Raw genomic sequence first — 25607 nt, 5'->3', positions numbered from 1 at the left:
GGCAAAACTTACAAAAATCATACAGTCTGCAAAGGCTTGAGAGCCTGTACTGCTGGCAGGGCATGGAAGAGCCAGCGGATACTACTAAACTAAGTAGTATATAGTTTGTTTGTATGTAAGTGAATGTGTTTATTTAAAACCCCTGCTTTGGCTCTGCTTTCAGTGTGCTTCCTCCTAATGTCTGAATTACATTCTGTGGACGTAGTGACTTATGGAAACTACAACAAATATATTTCAGACATTATTATTAATTAGAACAGTTATTACAGGGTGTTAATTCAGAGAAATATTTTTCAGGATGTTGCCATTCTAACTGGATGTGTATCAGGTAGTGAACATATACAACCGTAAAGTATTTCTAAATTTTAAGGAGTTGTGGAGTGCTGAACAACTAGAGGTCAATAGTCAACAATTTACTGTAAAATCAAAACTTAGGATTGAGATTATTTAAAGGATTAGAAATATCTAAAACATTTTTCAATACAATGCCATCAGGCCTCTAACATGTCAAGAGAACAAGCAAGTGTGATGCAATGACCCTAAATGCCTTTTAAAGATGGAAAATAAGCTAAATAATATTTTAACATCTGAATATACAAATGTTAAGTCCATTAAATGTTGAAGTTTTTGTGATAATTGACTAATTGTAGGCATTTTTTTTTTTAAAATCCAGTATAAGTAAAAATATTCAGTTTTTGAAAACTTTTTAAACTGTTTTTACTGATGTTGGCCAACTTTTTAATTGACTTTGAAGGTTGTAAATAAAGTTGTCTGACAACAAATCTAACTAACACTCTTTTCAAATTGTCTATTCAGATTTGTTGTTACATTACATATGAAATTATTAGTGTTTTTATATGGTAAGGTTGAAAAAACAAAATGTGAAATATCTCCTGAACAAAGAATCTTTGAAAACGTTTTATAGGACAGTTTTTTTTTTGTTTTGTTTTTGAACTGTACATTTTATTACTAGAGTTTGGCCATAAGGAACTGAGACATGCTTTATGTTATTTATTTTTTGTTGGATCTTTAAAATTTATAATTATACATTTGAATAATTAGGTATTTCGGTGTGTGCATGTTATGTGAATATTTTTTTCCTTTAGGGAAGGATGTCGGTAAGCCATCTGAACGAAATAGAATGTTGCAGCGTGAGTGAGGTGTTCAACTGGCTGCAAATAGGCATGAGCAACCGGCAAGCATCGGAGCATCCAGAAAATGCCAGGTTGAGCTTTGGACATTCCGTTTTCACATTGCACTTACATCAGCAGTGGGATTCAAGTTAGTTGACAAAACATGTTATGTAACAAATTTTGTGTGCTTCTCATCAATTTCAGAAAATATTTGTATAGTCAAATTATTGAGTATTTTTTTTTTAGTTCACGTGTACACACTTTCTGCTTGTTTTCGTTTATGTGCTAGATAAATATTTATTTTGGTAGTTATTTATTGTGTAAAAGATCACAAAAAAAGAATGAAGTATAAAAATATGAGTGTTGTAAACAGTCACCCGTTTACAGGTTGATTTCATTAGCTCATGTTTATTGTAAATTAATTATTATATTTAAATATGCATTTGTATTATAAGTTGTACCAGCAATCACACTAATAGGGATAGCTACGGCAAGCCAGTATGTTTAGTCTTTGGAAATTGCAGCAGTTTAATAATTTATTGTCTTCATTTATTATTCTTTGGACGCCTATTCCTTTTTCTGCAAGCTTTACATGAGTTAAACACAGGTTTAATTACAGTACATTGGATTTTACTACGACTGCTTAGTATTCTTCCTGCTAGTTACGAACTCGCTGGTTGCTTTAACAATCCTGGGAAGTTGAGGTTGAAAAGGAAGGAATAGAGAGGATTCTAAGACGCCATGGTCGAGAGAAGACATTTCCCTTGAGATGTGTCGCCAAAAACCTGGTGCCCGCAATGGAAACAAGAAGATCGTGTCAGCTACGATAGTTAGATACTACAGTGTTAACAGAGTATTCAGATAGGAGAATTCTGAGTTCATCTACCTCAGAATACAGGGTATACGCCTTACCACGACATACGAGGCGTTTCGCGAGTGCTTCCAGCATCGCGACTTCTACATCTGATTCCTGTCATCTCGTGGTGAGAAGTTTCCTTGTACCACATTTTCTGGACCATTTTGGTGTCGCCGATCCAGTCACTGAGTCGAAGCCTACGGCAGTCGTAGTGGATTAGAACTCTATTGCAGTGTCCCTTTCTACAAGTTCCTGCGACCATCCACCGATCTACCCAGAAGTCATGAGTGACCTGCTCTACCACAAATTGAGCTAGTACCGGTAGTTTCAACCCTTGAGAATTCAGTAATGACGGTGTAGTATCAAAACTGGACCCGAATTCATTCATATCTGGCTATCTGTATTTGGTAGGTTATTTATAAGCTGGTACAACGTTAGGGTAATATGAACATAATCTTTCTATGCAAACTTATTCAGATCATGAGTTTTCAGTTCAAGTGTTGTACCTACCTATGTGTTGAAATTTTAATATCAATAATATATATTAATAATTTGATATTGCTTTAATTATTAAATGTTATTAGTTTTGGTACTAACCATACATGAATACAGCCAACCACCATACTTTGCCAGCAAGATAATATACTTTATCCTTAACCTACACTACACTGCATTATCATCTGTAATTACTCAAATATAAGTAACTGTGACGTGTTAGCTGTGTCAAACGCAGTTGTAATAGCTAGTCACAGGCAGGCACACGTAACGTGTCATAAGACAGACTTTACACTTCAAACGGTGGGGCGTTACAGTGTATAATGTTTGGTTTAGGCATATACCACCTAAATACTTAAATATTTAATTTAAGAATTTTAAGTATTCATAAACTTTGAGATTTAGTTAAATTTTATACCTGAATAGTAGTGTATAATAGCAGATTCTATGTTCGGGTGCATACGCTGCTTGATAACTATCATCAGGAGCTTGTTGACCACGATCTGCCATTTTTGTATTCTGCATCCGCAATCCTACCCAATATTTCCTTGTTTTTAAATCGGAGTATGCTAGTGTCAACTGCAAGGCACACTATTGTTGTGGACAGCAATATTTTATATGTTTTCGGTATTTGCTATTGTTGTTGTAAAAACCGCTTTATGGTAGTCCTTGTATAGGTTCCTTAAAAATTTTTAAATAAGTTTATAATATCTCAGTGGTAAGTGGATTTGAACCCACAACCTTCAGTATTCCAGTGCGGACAGCGCTTATATCTGCACAGCCATCGCGTTGATCCTGAAGAGACGGGTGTTATGTGTGTACACAAATATTCTTTTGGCATTTGTTTAGTTTTTACAAGTTCAATTAACAACACTTATATGTTTTCCTGGTATTGTAAACTGGTTATGGTATTAAAGATTTATATAAATATTTTTTAAAAATATTTACTAACTATCATCGCGAGCCAGATACTACCAGCAGTCTTTTTGATAATCTTGACCTTCCATACTAACTCAAAAACAATGAACTTAGGTTGAAAAAATACGGCCTGGCCCCAGCCCCTAGGCGTTAAATTATCTCTTAGTAATTTTCTATTTGTCTTGCGACTTGCCGACGACGCGACCGAGTTCGGCGACGATCGAGCAACAAGTGACTTGGTCGACGAGATTACCTTCCCTTGTAAAGGTGAAAACAAGGGAGGCAACCTCGTGGGCCAACTGACCAATCAGCACACATAATTCCAAAACATGACCATATAAGGAAATTCGTACGGGAACATCACTTGACGCCAGGGCTCGCCCTGATTGGCTGGCTAGTGGTAGCCTCCAGAGACCCTTCCAGACGGTCGCTATAGCTGTGCGTACAACGTGACGCGTAAATCCCAAACACTCATTTACAAAGTGAAAAATAACTTTCTGGCGCCAGAGTGTCGCGCCTGTCCGCTTTTCCTTCTGTACCTTCCAGACTATTCTCAAAATATTACACTAGCAATATCCAATAAAATATAAAATTACCCAAAAAAATTCAAATACAATGTACAAAATTTAGTAAACAAAGTTGAAATTCATACCATATTAAAAACTTTTGTTTAAAAATGATGTCCTGTAAAATTATAATCTATACTGCTTTAAACAAAACAATTACTGACATAAATTATCAAATGTTATAATTATTTATTATGAACTGTAGTTAACCCTCAAATTAATAATTAAGTATCACAAGGAAATAAGTATTTTAAGGCTTTCCATGAAATTTAACCAAAGGAATTAATAATTCTTAACAGATCTGAACAATCCTTATCTACATATTAAATAATTATTATCGTTCATATCAAAGTTATTCTTAATATTCTTATGACCCAAAAAAAATTTATGTATATAACAAATCCTCATTGTGCAATGCTACATAACCCCCCCCCCCCCCTACTTTTTGATTGAATTTGTACAAAATTAAATCAAAAAGTACAAAAGTGTCAATTGAAACAAAAGAGATACCATAATAAATCAACAAAGTGTAAACAATTGTAATAATTTAACCTGAACATGACAAATCAACAAAGTGTAAACAACTGCAACAAATTAACCTGAATATGAGTATTACAATATCTTTTTAACACCATAATAACATACCATTACTTTTCATATTATAAATCCTTAAAACCAAATTATTACACATATATTGAAAAATTACATAAACATAATTATTTCAATTCTCCATACCAAATTAAAAAGTGACAAATCAATCTTTAACAAAAAACACAATTAACACTTGATTATGAGCAAATATAACCTTCAACAGGTTATACTGACACTACAAAACATTTCATTGGTATTTCATGTTCATTTTTCATTTAAAAAATATGCAAAATATTCACTATAGTGAAGTGTCTTTAGTCCAACCTGATAAAATTCTTGATCACATTAGTTTGTTTACAATATCTACATAAACATACTTTACACAATAATCAAACATTGCACAGCAGATTGTCCATAATAACGTTTCATTGAATTATCCTAAAAAAATGCATACACAACTGGCAAAAAATATTTTTTTTTTTTTTTTAAATGTTTTCCATTCATTTTTCTTATGTATTGCCCATTGCAATGTAACACCATCCAATTTAGTGATAAACAATTCTACCTGTTGCTCATCCGAACCACTAAAATAGCTAACTACTTTCTCACATTTGGTTACAAATTGTATCGGAGTGACCCCTCGATCATCTCCAAAAAATTTAATCACTGTCCCTTCAAAAGTGTTCACTTCATCTACAGTCAAAACTGAACCTCCAATGCTACCCTGTCCATCCCCTCTAATCTTACTCAGCCCTTCCTCGATTTCCTGTAAACATTCTCTACCCACATCATACCTAAAATTCTCCAACTGGCCACCCACCTTTGAACTTTCTGTAAACGTCCCTTCAACATAAGCCTCAAAATTCCCCTTAACTTCCTGAACCACTTTCAACAGTAAATCTGTGACATCATCTTGATTTTTGGCAATTTTGTTTTGTACACCCTCACTATTTGTACCAACTCAGAAAATTTTTTACTATGCTCCTTAACTGTTTTACTTGTTTGTATCAAATTTTCCTGAACTTGGCCCACTATTCATTCACATGTGTTTAATCTAGACTGTACCTCCTCCATCTGCACTTCACAATTATTTACTTTGCTGATACAAGATGAGATCTGTTCATTAAGATCATTCCTAAGTGCATCAAATCGGCTCTCAAATGTATTGATTAATTTTTTTTTAGTGGCATCTAATTTTTTTTCAGTGGCATCTAATTTTTGTTCCATTATATGTCTGAATTTAATCTGACCTTGTGACATTATATGTCTAAATTCAATCTGACCTTGTGACATGTTATGCATCATTGTCATTAATTTTTCTAACATTTGATGAGATATATCTGACCCCCCCATAACCTCTACTGGACTACCATTTGCTGATTGTTCCATGTTTTCTGACCGTTCTTGTACCAATTCAATATTCAAATTTGGGTCGGCAATTCCTGAAGTTTCAGGAAAACCCGTAAGGTCATCCTGACTGTCTGTACTCATTTTTTTTTTACTATTATAAATTACCAAAAAACGTAAACAATCCTTGAAAAACACATTTAAAAAAAACTTGAAAGAATGATAACCACAAATACAAAAATTTAGACCATAAGAATGTAAGTTTCTGTCCAATTTAGACTTGCTGTTTCCGGCGATTCATCCCTCGTTGTCCCGCGAAGTACCGATTCATCCCTCGTTGTCCTGCGAAGTACCGAGATGATCTATGTTGCTGGAATCGTGTCCCACGATGTTCTGCGAAGCGCTGTTCTACGATGTTCTAAAATGTAGTTCTCGTCGCATTCCTTTCCCACGATGTCCCGCGCTGTTAAACGGTGAATGCTGGCTTCTCACGCTCGTTTTCGTTTGTTGATGTTTACAAGTACGACGCGAAGATCACACGATGCACTCTCGAATCACTCGTTCACAAGTTATAATTTTGCCGATGGTCCAAAAGGTATTACCACAGTTAATTTAGACATGATTGGCTTTTACTTGACAAGTGTTTACTGTTTTTCCGAATGTTTATTTTATTATCATCAGGCAGTGTCTAAATTCGAGCCCCACGTTGGGCACCATGTTTTTACGTTGTATGTTTTGCCCGGCTAAGCACACAGAGAAATGTAACAAAACAAACAATGTTCCTGAGGAATTTTTCATTACGATGTTTCTGCGTTATTTGGAAATAAAAGAGTTTATTAAATTATCTTTGTTTATTTCTTTAAAAAAAATGTTTTTTCTCATTGTTACATGGCCTCAGTACACAATTTTACAAATGAATTTAGTTAGAAAAATTTGTTACTTGCACAGTTTTCTGTCTTTTCTTATAAAAATTTTAACGATGTCTAAATACATACCACAGCACCATACATCTTGCCGTTGATGGTCGAGGAGTCTTGTCACTCGCCAAAGAAAAAAAAAACTTAGTTATGTCCCTTGGTTAATTAATTACATAACTCAAGGTACCGTCGATCGCGGACCGTAATCCCACGAAGTCGGGCCGATGCCGACACCTAGGGCCTAAATTACTAGTTAATTAGTCCGAAAAACAATGAACTTAGGTTGAAAAAATACAGCCTGGCCCCAGCCCTTAGGCGTTAAATTATCTCTTAGTAATTTTCCATTTGTCTTGCGACTTGCCGACGACACGACCGAGTTCGGCGACGATCGAGCAACAAGTGACTTGGTCGAAGAGATTACCTTCCCTTGTAAAGGTGAAAACAAGGGAGGCAACCCCGTGGGCCAACTGACCAATCAGCACACATAATTCCAAAACATGACCATATAAGGAAATTCGTGCGGGAACATCACTTAATGCCAGGGCTCGCCCTGATTGGCTGGCTAGTGGTAGCCTCCAGAGACCCTTCCAGACGGTCGCTATAGCTGTGCGTACAACGTGACGCGTAAATCCCAAACACGCATTTACAAAGTGAAAAATAACTTTCTGGCGCCAGAGTGTCGCGCCTGTCCACTTTTCCTTCTGTACCTTCCAGACTATTCTCAAAATATTACACTAGCAATATCCAATAAAATATAAAATTACCCAAAAAAATTCAAATACAATGTACAAAATTTAGTAAACAAAGTTGAAATTCATACCATATTAAAAACTTTTGTTTAAAAATGATGTCCTGTAAAATTATAATCTATACTGCTTTAAACAAAACAATTACTGACATAAATTATCAAATGTTATAATTATTTATTATGAACTGTAGTTAACCCTCAAATTAATAATTAAGTATCTCAAGGAAATAAGTATTTTAAGGCTTTCCATGAAATTTAACCAAAGTAATTAATAATTCTTAACAGATCTGAACAATCCTTATCTACATATTAAATAATTATTATCGTTCATATCAAAGTTATTCTTAATATTCTTATGACCCAAAAAAAATATATGTATATAACAAATCCTCATTGTGCAATGCTACAAAGTTAATATGTGCAGCATGTAATGGCTTTTTTCTTTGCCTCCCTACCGCAACTCCCCTTACCCGGAATTTTCCCATAACCGGAATAGACCTCCCCCCAGTGATTCCGGTTAAGGGGTGCTCTACTGTAATAGTAAAGCATGTCAACTCATGCCTTTACTTTCGGTCTGACAGTTTGGAGAAAAACGTAACACATTTCCAAGTACTAGGTCTTTGCCTAGGCGTAAAGCATGTTGATTAACTCTATAAAATAGGACCTTAGCTTCAGAGAATCTCAATCTGTAGGCTTGTCTTTGTTTTTACTTGGGCATATTGCATACTAAGTATTAAAAAGAACACTTAGTGGTTTAGAGACACATGTTATACATATATACACAAATATACAGGGTGTAAATGAAATGGGGGAAAATCTCGCGGATGCAGGTAGCCAGACCTAAACCAAGAAGAATGGGTATAGGAACCACCCCTCTGTTGCCAATAGTATAGGCGCAAAACCACTGTGAATGTAGTGTTGAGGAAACGGTAAAGCGAAGATAATTCAACAACCACAACTAATGAAACGCTGACCTTTCGGATACAATTAAGATGCATGACAACATGTATGCAGGGAATAAAAGATGACCACAATTCCATCGCATACGTAGGAAACATGGCGTCGCCTCTGTTGTTATGCACGTATTACTGTACCTGTACGCCTGTTCTAAGCTATCGTAGTGAATCAATAACAGGAATGACATAAGGAACATAAAAGGTCCTTGTACTTGAACACGCTCAGACAAACCGTTTCTGAGATACAGGCACTCCAAGTCAGAGCATTATGGCAATGCGGACAGGTAGGCAACACACGCAGCCCGCACGTGGTGACATGCGTGTGGGGAAAACTAGCAACAGAGGTGACGCCATGTTTCCTACGTATGCGATGGAATTGTGGTCACCTTTTATTCCCTGCATACGTGTTGTCATGCATCTTAGTTGTATCCAAAAGGTCAGCGTTTCATTAGTTGTGGTTGTTGATTTATCTTCGCTTTACCGTTTCCTCAACACTACATTCACAGTGGTTTTGCGCCCATACTATTGGCAACAGAGGGGTGGTTCCTATAACCATTCTTCTTGGTGTAGGTCTGGCTACCTGCATCCGCGATATTTTCTGCCATTTCATTTACACCCTGTATATGTCGAACTGCATATGGTCCTGCATTATACCTAAAGATTTGTTTTATTGTAACCTCGTAAATGACCCTGTATTATCCATAGTGCGTGCTTAATATTTCTGAATATGATGTACAAGATATATCACGTATTGCATCGGAAAGCCAGTGAATGCCATAATTACATAGTTTATCAAATTCTTTATAGTTTCCTTATCAGTAGATGCTTCGTAATTTAGTTAAGGATGTACGTTGTCTTTTATTAATAGTGATCTTGTCTTGACTTAAGCCAGGATTTTTTATATATATATTTTTTGTAACTAATTACTTTATAAAATAAAGTTTATTACTTTTTAAAATAATATGAAGGCTTAAATTCGTGTTCTTATAGAAATTTAAAACAAGACCTATCTCAATTTTGGATGTCTTTTATACAGTACTTATTTAAAAAAGGCACGTTTTATTATAAACAATAAAATTAAATATAATGACAATTATAAAACTAAAAAAAAAAGACATATTATCAGACAATATGGTAGAATCTTAATTTGTAATGATTTTTTGACCTTGCAAGTGCCAAAAAATGATTATAAGTATAGCCTATACCAGGGTTTCCCAATCTTTTTCAGTCCGCGGCGCACACAGATGTTTTTCTATTTTGTCTCGGCGCCCTAACCAATTTGGCTCGTTGAAATAGATAGGTACAATGATAGTAGTTAGGTAGATAAGCACAAAAATTAAAATATCCACATTATGAATCTGAACTGTAAATTTATATTTATAAGAATATTAAATTAACACAAATACATTCAAGAGAGACTTAAGAACAACAAAAATAAAATACAATAGCTACCTAGCTATTCAATGTGATGGGTGAGCTTGGTGATCTTCACACATTTTTTCAAAATGTGGAATAAGGTTTGACACTGCTACTCGAATTTCTTGCTCCACATTGATCTTTGAGCGATATTTGCTCTTGATTACAGCTACAGCTGAAAATCCAGCTTCGCACAAATAAGATGTTGCCAAAGGAATGAAAATTCTTATAGCTTTTGAAGCTAAAGTGGGATATTCATTTTGTACCGATATCCAAAACTCCACCAAATCGGAACATGTGAATCTAGTTCTAAGGCTGCTGTCACAAGAGAGTACAATGAGACTTTCTTCTTCTTCCGATGTAAATTCTGGCGGAGCTTGTGCATGGAATGGGTCTTGGATCCACCCATATTTATCGACATCGTCTTCGGCAAAGTATTTTGAAAACCATTTAATGAGCTTCGAAAGGTGTTCCTTGAAAAGGGTCATCAGGTCCTGTGAGACAACAAGCTCATTTGATGTCGCATATTCATACAACTGCGGGAAACAATCTTGACCACGATTTTCATTCATTTTTTAAGTCCAAAACTGCAGTTTTTTTCTTAAACACAGCGATCTTCTCCAGTAGTTTCAGAATGTGCATGTTGTTGCCTTGCAAAGACAGATTCAGTTTGTAAAGTTTTTCAAATATGTCTCACAAATATGCTAGTTTTAGAAAAAAATCTGGTTCAGCAAAGTATCTGGAGTTTGCATGATGCTCTTGTAAAAAACTGTGAATTTCTTCATGTAATTTGAACACACGAATTAAGACATTTCCACGGGAAAGCCATCGTGAATTGCAGTAATATATCAGTGCCGTATGTTCAGCTACCATATCTATGCATAGTTTTTTGAAAAGTCTGGCTTTTAGTGGTCTAGTTTTAATGTAGTTTACAGTGCGAATGGCATGTTCTAATACTTGGTTTAATTCAGAACTCATCGACTTTGACGCAAGCGCTTCTCTATGGATAATGCAATGGGTCCACACAGCATGCGAGGCTTTTTTTTTTTACAAATAAGCGCTTGTAATCCTTTGTACGTGCCAGACATTGATCGAGCACCATCTGTACATACACCAATACATTTTTCCCAATTCAGACCATTTTATGTAATAAACTTGTCAAGAATTTCAAACAAGTCATGAGCCTTTGCACTTTCGGTAATGTTTTTGCAGAATAAGAGTTCTTCAACAATAATATTGTCAGCCACAAAGCGTACGTAACAAATCAGATGTGCATCATTATTACTGTCAGTAGCCTCGTCAAGTTGCAGACCAAATTCTATGCCTTTCATTTTTTCTATTAATTGGCGATTTAGATCCTCAGCTATGTCATGGATTCTTCGACTGATAGTGTTGTTAGATAAGGGTACCTTAGACATTAATTTTCCCGCCGATTCTCCCACTATAATATTCACCATGTCGAGAGCAGCCGGTAGAACAAGCTCTTCTGCAATAGTATGAGGTTTTTTTGCATTTCGCCATCCTGTATGCTACCTTGAAGGATGCTAACAGCGCGTTGATAGGTACTGAGGCTTGTTGGGAAAACACATTTTGTGTTTTTTTAAATTTTGTAATTTCCTATTAAAAAAATCACGCGATTTTTCAACCATAGCCGGGTGAATGGTTTCAAGATGTCGCTTTAACTTACTTGGAAGCATACTTTCGGTTGATAAAATTTTCAAACAGAGGACACACTGCGGTCTTTCTTCATTGTTTACTTCTATTGACGTAAAGCCGAAGTCCAAATAGCTATCATTGTATTTGCGATATTTCCGTTTTTTTACTTCCCCGCCACTGGTAGACGCATTATCAGTGTCCCTTGTACTACCAACTTGTTTATTTAATAAAAATCTATCCATTTTGACAAAACAAGAGACTTATGACGAAAACAAAACGAAATGACACAATCAAAACAAAACGGGAGACGACGACATGTCGTCTCGCTGCTCGCTTGTAACTAAACAAATGACCATCGCGGGCGGTTCACGGCGGGGGAGGAGAGTACTACACGCCCAAGCAACTGTGGTCCTGTGGAGGGGAATTACGGTAGTGCCAGTGTCGACGTGAGAGATGGGTGGTGAATGAGGAGGGGTTGGCAGTAGGGGAATACCGTTTGCTGCGGAAGCAAGGGGTATACACGTGCGTTCATGAGTGTACGCAACATGTAAGCAAGAGTATATGGATGAAAGGAAGACCATGTAGCGCAGTCGTGCAGTACGTAAGAAATGTTGTAATAAACTGAAGGTATATTTGTATGAAACAGCGAAACAAGGTGTCTATGAAGATATGTCAGAATGTGTACCAAACAGTCGTCACAGCATCACACTGTACCGTTTGCATTATAATAATTATTTCACTCAGCACCAAACTGAACGTACATGTCAGTATACATTCGCCTATAATCAAAGTTTTTTTTTTTTGCGATTAATTGATGTAGCATATGCAAGAAACGTTTCAACACAGTTTTTTGCTAAGTGCATGTAACAAACTCCCACTCAGCCACTTAGTTCTTTAACTCCTGACATGTTACAATTGCTAATTACTTCCCTGCACTGGCTACATATAGTTTTGTGATTTGTTGAACTGCCCGATGCCATTTGTCAATACATGTTATATTACAGTCACGCACGTTTCAAAAACCTTGCTCCGCTTTCAAAGGATCCGTGAAATTCTTGAACACTGATACGCCTGTGTCCGTGCACTGTGTCGTGACTTATGGTAACAACTCTACTTGCCGTCCCACCCGCGACATGCGTTCCAACCCTTGAGGGGGACTAGGGGAAGGGAGGGTACAGTGTTGCGGAGAGAGGGGTCCATCTGACCTTGGGTAGTTCACATTTTTACCGGGACCACAGTTGTCTCGGGCGTGTAGTAGATAAGTATCGGCGAGTGCGCAAGTAAGCGAAGCACTACGCGAGCGCTAGAAATTAAATTGCTTATTTTGTACCCGCGAACATTTAAGTTGAGGTTTCGGAGAATGGTAAAGAGAATCGCTTCACGGCGCCCTTCTTAACTTTCTACGGCGCACCAGGGCGCCGCGGCGCACACTTTGAGAACACCTGGCCTATACCTTGCAAATAATTCTCAATAGATCAGGGTCTCATGGTTATATTATAATAGCATTTATCATGCTGATTATGATCTTTATAACCTTTATATAACTCAGTAATTGAAGATCATTAGTGAATTATCATTTTATTATCTGTAGTGTTAGTCCTGTAATTAATAGAATTTGCCCAATATGCTTGTAATATGTCTTTTTGTGTGTGTAAAGCAATTTTGGTAATTCCTCACTGCAGGTCTGTCTGTTAGAAAATGCTTGACATGTGTATTGTTAATGGATTTTACTTAGACGTATTGCATTCTAAGTATTGACAAAGAATGTCTCATGGTTCGGAGACATTTGGCCCATATGCTTGACATTGGACATTAACTGGTGAAAGGCATACAAAGTAGGTATCAAAAACTGAAGGCCTCATATGCTCGGCCTAAATTTGTAACTGAGTACCATATTAAATTAAAAAAATTAGTTAAACTAAATTAAGGAAAAAAAAAAATTTCAACCAGGCAAAAGAATATACAGTAGAGTCTCACTTATCTCACCTTCACCTACCCAACATTCTGTATTATCTGATGTCAGGCGAAGTGACGGGACAGTCTATTTTTAGCCAGTGACTCATGTGTCTTTCATTCATTTGTTACTTCCACAATACCCTATGACCTACCTCCTCCCTTCATGTCCTCACTTCCTTTACAACGCACTACCTACTCAGTGCAGTGCAGTTTATCATTGTGAATGGATCGGTTTATCGTGTGTTACATGCATATGTGTCTCAGTTTCACAAACGTGTTGTTTTGAAAGTTGAAATTTACACAAGTTTGGCGACGAAAAGTAAGAAAGTAGTATATCGATGAAATAAAAACTTGAGGCAATCAAAAGACTGGACAATAGAGAGACAATGTGGAAGATAGCTGATGACTTTGGTGTTGGATGGGTAACAGTAGGAGACTGGAAAAAAGAAGATCAGAAATAGAAAAATGGTGTGCATCAAGAGTTACATATGGCATATTTAAAGAAAAGAAAACTATGAAAAAATGTGACTATGAAAAAGTTAGCAAAGCTTTGCATGTTTGGTTTACACAGTTTAGGGTCAAAGGTGTGCTTATTTCTGGGCCTATTTTACAGCAAAAGGTTTTGTATTTTTGTTATGAATTCAATGAAGGATACCCAGATTTCACAGCAAGTGTCAGCCGATGAAAGAAATGCTTTGGCATCTGTCAGTTGAGTGTTTGTAGTGAAAAGCTGTCATTGAACTTTGAAGATATGTAGCATTCAAGATAATATTTCAGGAATTTATTGAAACTGGAAACCTAACAGGTGATCAGATATTTAACAGTGATGAGACAGGGCTTAATTACAATATGTTACCTAATAAGAGTCTTTCAGCCAGAACTAAAGCAGCAGCCCCTGGCTAGGAGCGTAGTAAGGAAAGTTAGAATATTTTGGCATGCAGCAATGCTACTGGAAACCTCAAAATGGACCTTGTAATGATTGGAAAGTCCAAAAATCCTAGAGCCTTAAAACAATTTCAAAAGACACTCTTCCTGTATAAATACTACAGCCAGAAAAGTGAGTGGATGGGCAGTAAAATGTTCTTAAAAAACTGGTTTTTTAATTTATATATTCCTTGAACAGAAAAGTATTTGAAAGAAAAAAATTACCAGAAAAGCCATTTTATTATTAGAGAATGCTCCAAAGCATCCTGATGCAGAAGAACTTTGAGATGGTGACATTAAGGTGATGTTTTTTTGCCTCCCAATGTTACTGCCATATGCCAACTTATGGATAAGGGCGTATTGGAAACAATTGAAAAGAACTACCGCAGGAAGCAACTGTTTGCAGTAATACAAGAAATTGATGATGAAAGGCGAGACATGATTGACGAATTGAAACACATTAATGTGAAGGATGTTGCTTATTGGGTTGCAAGGGGCCTGGGGTGATTAAGGGCTCAAACAATTGCCAAATCATGGAAAATGCTGCTCCATAATGATTAAAGTATGGACACGGAAAGCACAGATGGAGCGGAGAAACATTCTACTTTTAGTGTAACATATTCCTGGATGTGAGGATGAATCTTTGCAAGAAACCAAAATTTAGATGGAGGCTGATTGATCAGCATGAAATAACTGATGGAGAAATTGTCGATCTTGTTACCTGCGATGACAATGAAAATGGATATGAAGATAAACACAGACAGTTAAGCTTCACAGAATTTTACATAACAATGGAGTTAAGGCTCTAGAGACTGCAATTCAATACAGTGAGCAACAAAAAGAAGCTACAGGAAGTGACATAATAATGCTGCAAAGATGGTGAGATTTGGCAGCTAAGAAATGGCACCCATCAGGAAAACAGACTGCAATAAAAAATTTCTTTGAATCCTCACAGGACTGAAATGTAATTGTAACATATGGCACTTGTAACTTGAGACTATAATTCTGTAACTGTAAGTTCATTTTTTCAATTCATTTTTTCTATTGCGTTGTTGTTCTCGTAGAACATGATTACGATGTAAGATCCTAATGTCTATGCATGTACATTGTATTATGTTCCAAGATATAATGTAGCTTAATGTTTAAGAAGCTTTTTCTTGACTCTTCTGTATTATCCAACATTTTCGCTTATCCGACGTTGTGCCGGCCTTTTTATGTCAAATAAGCGAGACTCTACTGTATTACAATTTATGGTGCAAATTGCCACAAGTTCTTGCCATTATTTATGCAGTGACATTGAGCAACAAAAATTTTTAGCCAGAAAGCTGTGTTGTGTGTAGTCCTTCCACATAGAGAGGATGATTAAAATGCTTGTCAAAATGGGAATGGAAATTATTTGTTAAAAAATAACATTTGTGTTGGTGGAATTTATACACCTAGGACTCTTGGACTTCTGATGTAGGAATGGAAATGATTACTACTAAGTCCATGATGTAATTTTTTTTATACATTCTAAGATTTTGATAAAATTCTTCTAAATTGTTTGCAGACTTTAGTTATATAATTAATTTTTGCCCTAACAGGTTCAAACTGTGGACTCCGAACTATATGGTATAAGTGTTGTTTATTAAATACTTTTTAATTAAAAAAATATATTTTTTTTTATATTTTAGGTAAATTAAATTTAAAATACTATTTAACATTTTGTTATAGCATGCTTCAGGTGTAATTTCTTTCACAAATATACTTTGAAAAACATTAAGATTTAAAGTATAGTTATTTTTTTTTTATTCATCCACCATACTTTATTTCTGTCTTAGTCCAATATTAGTTCTGTCCTTGGTCCAGATTAACACGAATTGGTCCGTGAACTAGCGATAGATCGGCAGTCTGAAAGGAAAATTAATTTGGTTCGAGGATGATCTGTTCTTAGTCCGGAGCAAAAACATTTTCGGAAGATGCTCTAGATTGCCCTCTCTTGCTTTGTGTGTGTGTACAACTTAAATGAACAAACAATATTTTTACAGTTACATGTAGTAGGTAGAATCATACTTTTCTATGCATTTTTCATATGGTTTCAGCTTAATTTTAACAGCACTTAAGTAAGGTGTTCAAAATTCTTCAAAAGGTGCAATTTGTTGAGGGAGAAGGAAAAATACTAGCTGTGTCTCTGGTTGGGAGGAACAGTTGTCTGTTTACAAGAACCAAAAGAAGCAGTTGCAGCAATTCAGTTCCATATAGACATATTGTTGGGTCACAGAAATGTTTAAATTATGTGGGAGGTGATTAAATTATAAAAAAGAGGCACTGAAGCAATTATATTGTGCATGTATAGTATCTAACATTAATGGGTGTTATTTGTTTGGATTTAACAGAAATTAAATGGTTTGAGATTAATGTTTTGTCGACTTTGATATCATGCGGGATGATAAAAGGTAATGAGATGCTATTGCAGCATTGACTGTAATACGCCAAGAAATTCCTCTGGCCATTGCAACATCCACCATGTTTTCCGCTTGGGAAGAATCTGGGTTTGACCATTTTAACAACAGTGTAGAATAATCAAAATATAATAAAATCTTAGCACTTCCTTTTTATTTTTCACAAACATATGCATGCGGGCTTGTGTAAAATGTGCCAGAATTGTTTGTCTCCTTATGACAGCGAGACTACCTTTTTTTTTGATAGTTACGGGTGAAGCCAGAGCTATCAATATGAACATTTCTGGCGACAGTTACTATTCTAGGGGCGTGAGCAATGACACTTATCCGGTCGGTTTCTGTGTGTTATATACCAAATGAATATGTCATACCATGTCAGGGTCGCTGAGTTCTAATTCTTTACTTTTTGATCAAATGTTTTAACGGAACTAATAATTTTGTGAGCTTTGATTGCAAATGAGTTTGCATGAATTATATTGACCAAAGATGATACTAAACATAAATCTAACTTTTTATTTTCCAATAATATGCATTGAGGAGGCATCAAAACTGCTTACTTTTACACCTGCATTGTGTGCTGTTTTACAGAAATGCATCAAGCATAATAGTGTGCTGACAATTTTATTTTATTTTTTCTTACTACCACTTCCTGGTAAAATGGGTTAGTCAATGATTAAGGTGTTAGTTATGTTCCTGAAAAAATCTTTGGATTCTTCTTATTTTTGAATTTTTTTAAGTTAATCTCGAAGAAAATAAGTCTTTGATTCAATTTTGATTTTCCGAAGTTTTGCGCATCCTTATAAAGTACTAAAATCATGCACATGTATCAATATTTTCTGTAAGCATACTTTAATTATAGGAGCATAAATTTCAAAAAATATTTAAACTGAAAATAAATATAATAATATAATAATAATATAATAATATGAAGAAAAGAATAAAATTATTGAAATAAATATAATAATGGACCAATCCCTTCTTAGCACACAATATATTTATAAATGTAAAGTAATTTTTAACCGTTTTTGGTTGACCAGGGTCCTGCACTAAGTGAATTCATAATTAATGTGTCTGGTGTAGATTATTTTCAAGTGTAAAGGAGTTAATTTCATTCACAAACGTAATGACTGACTATATCACTGGGGTAATCTTAGCCAAACAAAAAACCTCTATAAGTTGTGACTCTATGCTGCAAGATCCTATTTATATTATGCTCATAATTTCGGGATGATACATGTGTATAAAATTTCAAGCATTTAAAAATCTGTGTGTTTAAATTAAAAGGTTAACACCTTGCCTGTATTCGATGATGGTTTCAAGTTTGCCAGGTTTTCAGATATACTGACCCTACTGTGCGAAAGATTTGCATTTGTGATAAAACCAATTCTACACTTATTTTTATGTTTTAAAACAAATAACACAAATTTTGAGCCCCAAGAAAAATATTGCATACTACAGTGTTAATTTCTATGAACATATCATGCTAAAATATTTTTAATTTTTAAAAATTTAATTACAGAAAGGTTTTTTTTGTAACTATATACAAAAATACCACATATAAAAATATATATCAATAATACAGTTAACAATATTATAAATAAAAAATTATATCCTTGTTTTAAAGCTTAGATCATTCAGCATATTAAAGACTGTGTGTTCATTGTCGGCCATAATCACATAATCTTGACGCTTAACGGCATGAGGCAAGTTCCACTGTTCGAGAAATCTACATGTCTGTGCTAGTGGTATTGTCCAGGTAGCAGGGGTCGCTGGTGTCGCCGTCTCTGTCCTCTTTCTATTAGGCCTAGGCATTTCTGGGTAAGATAATCTCCAGAGACCCTTGCCAAACATTAACGCTAGCAGATAGAGACATTCTAGGAAAAAAGGTCATTCATCCCCACATTGTCATTGTTTGAAGACATCACAGCTGTCTGCGTTTTATCTTCGCTGTTAGACAAGCCAGGTGATGGCTTTAGGGGTGAAGCACAATATCTCTTCGCACAGTTGTTAGCATGTAAGCAATAAAAAAATTTTGTAGCACCTAATTAAATTATAGTTATTTGCTAATGTGCAACATTCAAACTAATTTAAATTAAGAGCAAATGTTTCAGAAATAAAAGATGAAGGCAATGATTCATTAATTTAATAAATGAGTTTTTGGTGAGACATTTTATTGACCTACATTTCAAATAGAACTTTTAAGGAGAATTATTGGATGTTGTTTAATAATTTATATCTTTAGTCACATAATTATTCAGTTTTTTTTATTAATTTTTTTTTATAATTATTGTATTGAGCTAACATGATCTGTGGAGGTGATCTTAGTAAGCAGATACATGCAGCAGAATTATTCAAATAACATTATAATTTTAGTCATTCTGATTTTAAACATAAATATACAGCTGAAATGCTGAATATTTTAATTTATATATATTATATATCTTATTTGCACATACATTGGTTATATTCTGTTTGAACTGAGTTAAAGAAAATAGCTACGGGAAAAGGTGTATGTGACTGCATACAGTGAAGTCACACTTGTAACGCCCCACGTGCCTCAAAATTAAATTATTTTAATTTAATAAAAAGGTCTTGGAAAGTTCTGGGAAAAATATTAAGAAAATTAAAGTTAATTACCAGAGGGGGCACGAGGCGGTGAACAAGACAAATTTCACACTCCCTGCACACTAGCAACTTGGGAGTTCGTGGATCGTTAAATAGAAGAAGGTATGTGATAAATAAATACACTACATAAATAATTTGGTCTATAGGTTTTCCTGGTTTATTATGAAGAGGTTTTGTTTTCGCATTATTTCGACATGATAATAAAGATCTTGGTAAGTAACAAAGTTAAGGGGGCGCCCCGAAATTATTTAAAACAATACATATTACACTTTAACAAACAAATGATTACACAAACAAAAATTTGAAGTATTACATGAAAATTTGATTCGCCCAATGATTACATACATTATTACTTTCCTTGAGGATTAAGTTCTTAAATCACTGCTCGCTGGTAGGCTACTCATTCTTTTAATGTAGTTCGTAGATAGAAAGGGGGGGGATGTTCATTTTACATTATCACCCGTGTCTCCACGGTAAGACGTCGGGTCGGGAAAGATCTCTTCTAACCGGACTCGGAGCTCGAGGTCCAGGACAACCAGCTGGGAGCAATTTGTCTCCCCAGCACTTCGACCCTGTCTGAAACATAAGTTAAATTCAAAACGAATTAGACCTGCTTCCAGACAGTCATACACAGTCGGCGCGAAAGGCCAACAAAGGGGAATTTGGGGAGGAGAAAAAAGGCTGGATTACTCACCAAACAGGGTGTGGAATCAGGGCTCCCGAGGTGTCTCGCGCCGACATCAGGATGGCGCGCACCGAGATACCGCGGATGACACGAAAGAAACCAAAATTTTTAGTAAAACAAAAAAAAAAATTTAAAAATCTAACTGAACATGACTTTTACTAATTACTACTACTGACTGGCTACTGTACAAATGGGATCACATCCCTTAAAGCAACTGACTACATCTCTTATGCACACGAATTCGCCGTTCCCGCGAAAAGCCTCTTAGCGCAGAGGACGCCGAGAAGACGTGGTCAGTAGCTGAGGTCAGAGTACTGAGTGCCGGCGATGGCGGACAAAGCTTCTAATTAAATCGGGCGGTCGGCTCTAGGGAAAAAGAGGGGGAAGGTTCGGCTCAGGGCCGAAAACATGCGAAGGAGTCCGAGGTGGTCGTGACAACAACACGACATGCGCGCTCTCTACCGGCAGGTACAGAAGGCAACAAACAATCGACTTCTACAGGCCGCGATAAGAAAGCATAGTGCCTTATGGCGCCGCGGCGCTGCTTTCTAGCGGCGTAAAGGGGAACTAACTGAGGCGGTGAGCTGACTTGCCACCAGGTGTCACGAGCGTGTGCTCTGCACGCTGGCGACCAGACCCGAAGTTGCTTTTTCTGCCGCTAGATGTCGTGGAGGTCTCTGTAGGACCAGGGAGAATGTCCTTGAAGCAGGCCATCGTTTTGGCTAGGTTCACGTCAGGTCACTGCTCCTGGCTTGATTTCTCAGAACTAAGGTGGGGGGTGAGAGGGGAGGGTGGTCAGAATACGCCACTAAGCTGGGAACGGGGGTCCACTGGAGACCCGTTCGTGACGAGACTCGCTTTTCTCAGCAGGCCTCTAAGAAGTAGCAGCTTGCTGCCCACAAGCTGCTCTATGCAATTTTGGTCATACAGGGAATTAATATTACAAACCCGGGACGTGACTGCAGGCGAGAGAAATTTCAACCGGTCTGCCCACGTCCACATTAGACTAGCAAAATATCAGATAGGCCCCTGAGAAGGTGCTTCAGTCCACAGGCACAAAGTTTAAACATGATGCGTACACCGGCCTATCAAAGAGTAAATCCCCCCTTTAGCAACCAGATAAATTTAAAAAAATAAAATTTCCAAAATTAAATTAAAATTATAGTAAAAATTAAAAAAAAGGTGTTGAAATGCCTAATTTCCGGCACATACTTTATATGAAAATTTTTAACGAAACACTTGAAAAAAATTTCTGCCCCTAACTGTGTACAATGTAACTTTAAGCATGTCTGGTAAACACTCGGTCAAATTGGCAACGAATGTGCGAAGGTATTTCCGTGTAATAAATGTCTTTTAAGAGTAATATTTAAATTGGTGACCCCTATAATGTTTATGACTTCTTTATGTAAACTTGAGTAAGAATTCATGTGTCATCAACCTTTGAAAGTTTGTAATATTTTCACATTTCCTGTGATAGATGCAAGGCCACGAGTTTTAGGCCCTTGACAACGGTAATTTGATGTTGGGCGGAAGGATGCAAACCAAGATAAAGAAGATAAGGAAGCATGGCTTTCAGGAGTGTTCAGATAGGCCTAACTAGACTAGTTATAAAAATAAACCATTTTAAATTTCTCTTTTAATCACCACTACAAAATACACCCTACTTATATATTCTGCCTACTATGTTTGTCTGAGCCATCATCGTGGTGTCCAGAATATCTGTTTGAGCCAGCCCTACACATTACCCATTTCCTTTGCATTTTTCATACCTATTTTCTGTTAGCGCAACTGCTCCCTTGTAGGTAACATTTCAGCTCCATTTCAAGGGGTCTGGCTCAGGGTATAAAAGTTTTCATATCTACAAGTTTAGCCAAAACGGCATTAGAAAGTGTTCGGTTTTTCTGCTGTAACCACGAGTCGAAGTTGTCAAGATGGTGGACCCATGTGTAGTTTAAGAAAATATGGCTAAATAATAATTTTATTTTTCTGATGTTATTGCTGTAATAATATAAAATATATAGCTCAGTTCATTGGTTTGATTAGTTAATACTAGGAAGGACAATATATTTTATTTTTACTTAAAATAAAATAGTTCAAAAGTAATTTAAACAAAAATTTATTCTCTAATCAAATCATCTAAATTTATTATGAAATGAGTGCCCATTAATTATTAATGAATAAACTAACACATCATAGAAATGCCACAGCTCTTAGCCTAAATGAATATGTGAGATGGTTTTTCTTCACTTTACATTTTAATTTATCATGGGAACAACTACTATCTTAAACTATGTATGTTTATTTATCTCACTTGGTAACAAAATTTGTTAGTTACAATTTCTGAAAGTATTGTAATAGGTTAATAATCAATTAACATTTATCAAGTATTTGAAGTGATAGCATTTTGAACTTTTTCAATGAAATTAGCACAATTGATGTGATGTGGTCGGGGACTCGGCTTCGAATGTTAAGTGAAATAATGTGTGCCACTCAGTCTAGGGGATATGGACCCATCGAAGACACTATCGTCTGAGCGTAACATCGCCCATGTTGAATCTTGACTCATATCCCCTTTAGTGCAATTACCATTAACCTCTGAACCTTGCCCGCTCTCAGCGTTGGGCATGCTATAGTTTTTGCTACAGTGGGCTCTTATGGCATCCCACATGGCGGTCTGCAGTAACTGGTAAACAGGTGGGTAGACACAGATAAAAACACAAGAAGTACAGTACTAAGATTTTATACACGCCACAGCACCACATGCCTCTTGTACACAATTACAATCAAAAAGTACAACTGCAAATTGCTTAACAGCACGAATAGTTAATGTGAAGTTCAGAGCCACCTCGTGGTTGGAGATTAAGTTTGCGTTTGTTTTCCGAACTCGGTCTAGCGGATTACTAAATATTTAATTAAACAGTTGAGCCCCCGAGGAAAGCTTTGAGAAAGGCGAAATATTTTAAGAAATTTAAGTGACAGAATGAATACTTAGTTAAAATATCGGATGAAGTTCTTGTAGTGCTAGACACGTCTTACCTCGGGTGGTGATGATAAGCGACTGGGAAGACTGATGGCCGCCAAGGCAGCTGAACAGCACATCTGATTCCATATTGAAAAACCCGTTAAATTATTAAAATTTGTGACATTAACATAGTTATGTTAAAAAGAATATTAATCTTAAAATTAGTCTCAAGTACAACTAGTAAATTACTTATTAAGATTATAGCTCCAAATTATTAAGTACATAAATGGCCTTCCGCATGTTTGAGTCTGTTGTGCAGAGTTGTAACTTTAATATAATAAACGTATAGAATGTTTTCGGGGTTTGGAAATACATGTACACTTAGGGAATAAAAGATAATGTTTACATAGTATTTATTATTTATTAAGGGAACGAGGCATTGGCTCTACTGCTTCCCCTTTGCAGTAGTTTGTGATATCTGTGGCGTGCTATTCAAACACATCACACACACGTCGCAAGTGGAAGGTCCATAGTGGTGGATGGGAGAGGTTTGAGGGGTGGTGGCATATCGGGCTCTGTGGGGTGAAGCCCCGGACGATGTCAAATAATGTGATGAACTGTGTGTTTAAATATGTTAGTAATATATCATAAATAAACTACATTAAAGTGAACCTAATTTCCCTTATTTCATTTCACTAGAGTTTGAAATTAACTTACTAAGGAAAATTCAGTGTCGTTAATTTCAATATTGCTTTGTATTTTTTTGTAAATACTAAACAAAACTTGTGTATTTTGTTAAAGTGAAGTATAGAAGGTAATATATGAAACAATTATTCACCTTTTTACATGCTTTATATTAGCTTCACCTGTATGTTTGTCTGTCCGTCTGTAACTCTTTCGACTAAGAGTGAGTGGCACATCCCTGTAAAATGTCCCACCAATTTCATTTCGTTCGTTAGTCGAGCGGTCTAAGGCGCGCGACTTCTGTGACGTCAGCTTTCGGATTCAGTGATCGTGAGTTCTACTCCCGGCCACGCCGAAAAGAATGTTTTTTTTTTCTCCGGTAAATTCTAAGATTATATCCATACATCTAACTGTAAATGATTCGGAGAGACTTTACCATTTCTTTGTGACGTTGCAACTCCAAATAGTTATCTCAGATGGTAATAGGTAGTGTCGGTAACTCATTTCCCTATGATAATTATACATAAATATAGTTTAAAAAACTAAAAAAACATGCTTTTAAAGAATATCAAACTAAAAAGTTAAAAATAAATATAGTTTAAAAAACTAAAGAAACATGCTTTTAAAGATTATCAAACTAAAAAGTAAAAAATAATTTTAAAATTTAATTTATGACAATAGTATATAAGCAATACTAGTATAAATGAGAAAAAAGCATGGGGCGCTTAATATACAAAAAATATGGCACAAAGCGCCTCAAGCTTTTTTCTCATTTATACTAGTATTGCTTATATACTATTGTCATAAATTAAATTTTAAAATTATTTTTTACTTTTTAGTTTGATAATCTTTAAAAGCATGTTTCTTTAGTTTTTTAAACTATATTTATTTACATAATTTTTAAAACAAACAGTTGGAATTTTTCATATATTTTCAGTATTTGTTTGAATGGACAACATGTTTATCCTACCCAGTTTTGCTTATGCTTTCTTTGATCGGCACCTGGGTTGGTTTTCTGTTAGCATTGTAGGTATCGTGTGTATGGCTTAACGAAATCTGTCTTCTTTCTTGTTACTAAAATTTTTTATGCCCACGTTTATACCCATGGGTTTGACAGAAGGTATAGCAGATATTGGCCACCATGTAGGGTGGTTTTTAGTTTCTTCTCTGGGTTCGCTTGTACATAACTGTTTTATTGTTGTGTTGTTAGATATTGTGTTTTTTTTATCATCTTTGGGTCCGTCTGTTTTGTTGCTGTGTTGTGTAAGGTTGTATTGTATTTTTTTAATACTGTCTCATTGTCAGCTAACTAGCTGTGTTCGTCTGTGACTTGATATTTTTGTGACTAATTCCTCACAGTATTCTGTTTGCTGTTTATGATTTCATACTGTACTTATTCAACAGTACAGAGTATTGTTTTTTTTTATTTGTTTACGTTTTTCACCACCTCAACTGCGTGTGCGGTATTTGTTCATGTATATGTTGGTACTTTTGGCCGGCGTTTATTTTGTGCGTTGCCGTGGCAATTATGAAAATAAACAGTCGCCTCGGCTAGGACGCCCAGATACAACAATTAGCATTATGAAAGTTATGATTTGATTGGCTAATATGGAAGTGACGCTATTTTTCTGGAATGCGTTTGGCCGATTCAGAGAAAGGAACAAAGAGTGAGTTAAGGCCTATCGATGATGGCGTCACCAAACGCATTTGTAGGCGGCAAAATAATGTGAT

The 25607-nt window shown here is 35.8% G+C and overlaps 1 protein-coding gene across 2 annotated transcripts in view; it reads left to right on the top strand.

Annotated features, from left to right (window-relative positions):
• LOC134529388 (kinesin-like protein costa) overlaps positions 1–25607 on the top strand; it is a 215075-nt gene that overhangs the window by 43944 nt on the left and 145524 nt on the right. Inside the window, exon 5 of one of the 2 annotated variants that reach the window (XM_063363403.1) lies at positions 1107–1281. In XM_063363403.1, coding sequence (XP_063219473.1) covers positions 1107–1281 — 175 coding nt within the window. Of the gene's footprint in view, positions 1–1106; positions 1282–25607 lie in introns of those variants that run through there. The other variant, XM_063363404.1, reaches the window with a different exon arrangement.

The sequence above is a fragment of the Bacillus rossius genome, chromosome 2 (genome assembly GCF_032445375.1).
Source record: "Bacillus rossius redtenbacheri isolate Brsri chromosome 2, Brsri_v3, whole genome shotgun sequence".
NCBI classification, from domain to species: domain Eukaryota; kingdom Metazoa; phylum Arthropoda; class Insecta; order Phasmatodea; family Bacillidae; genus Bacillus; species Bacillus rossius.
This window is presented reverse-complemented; position numbering and strand designations above follow the sequence as displayed.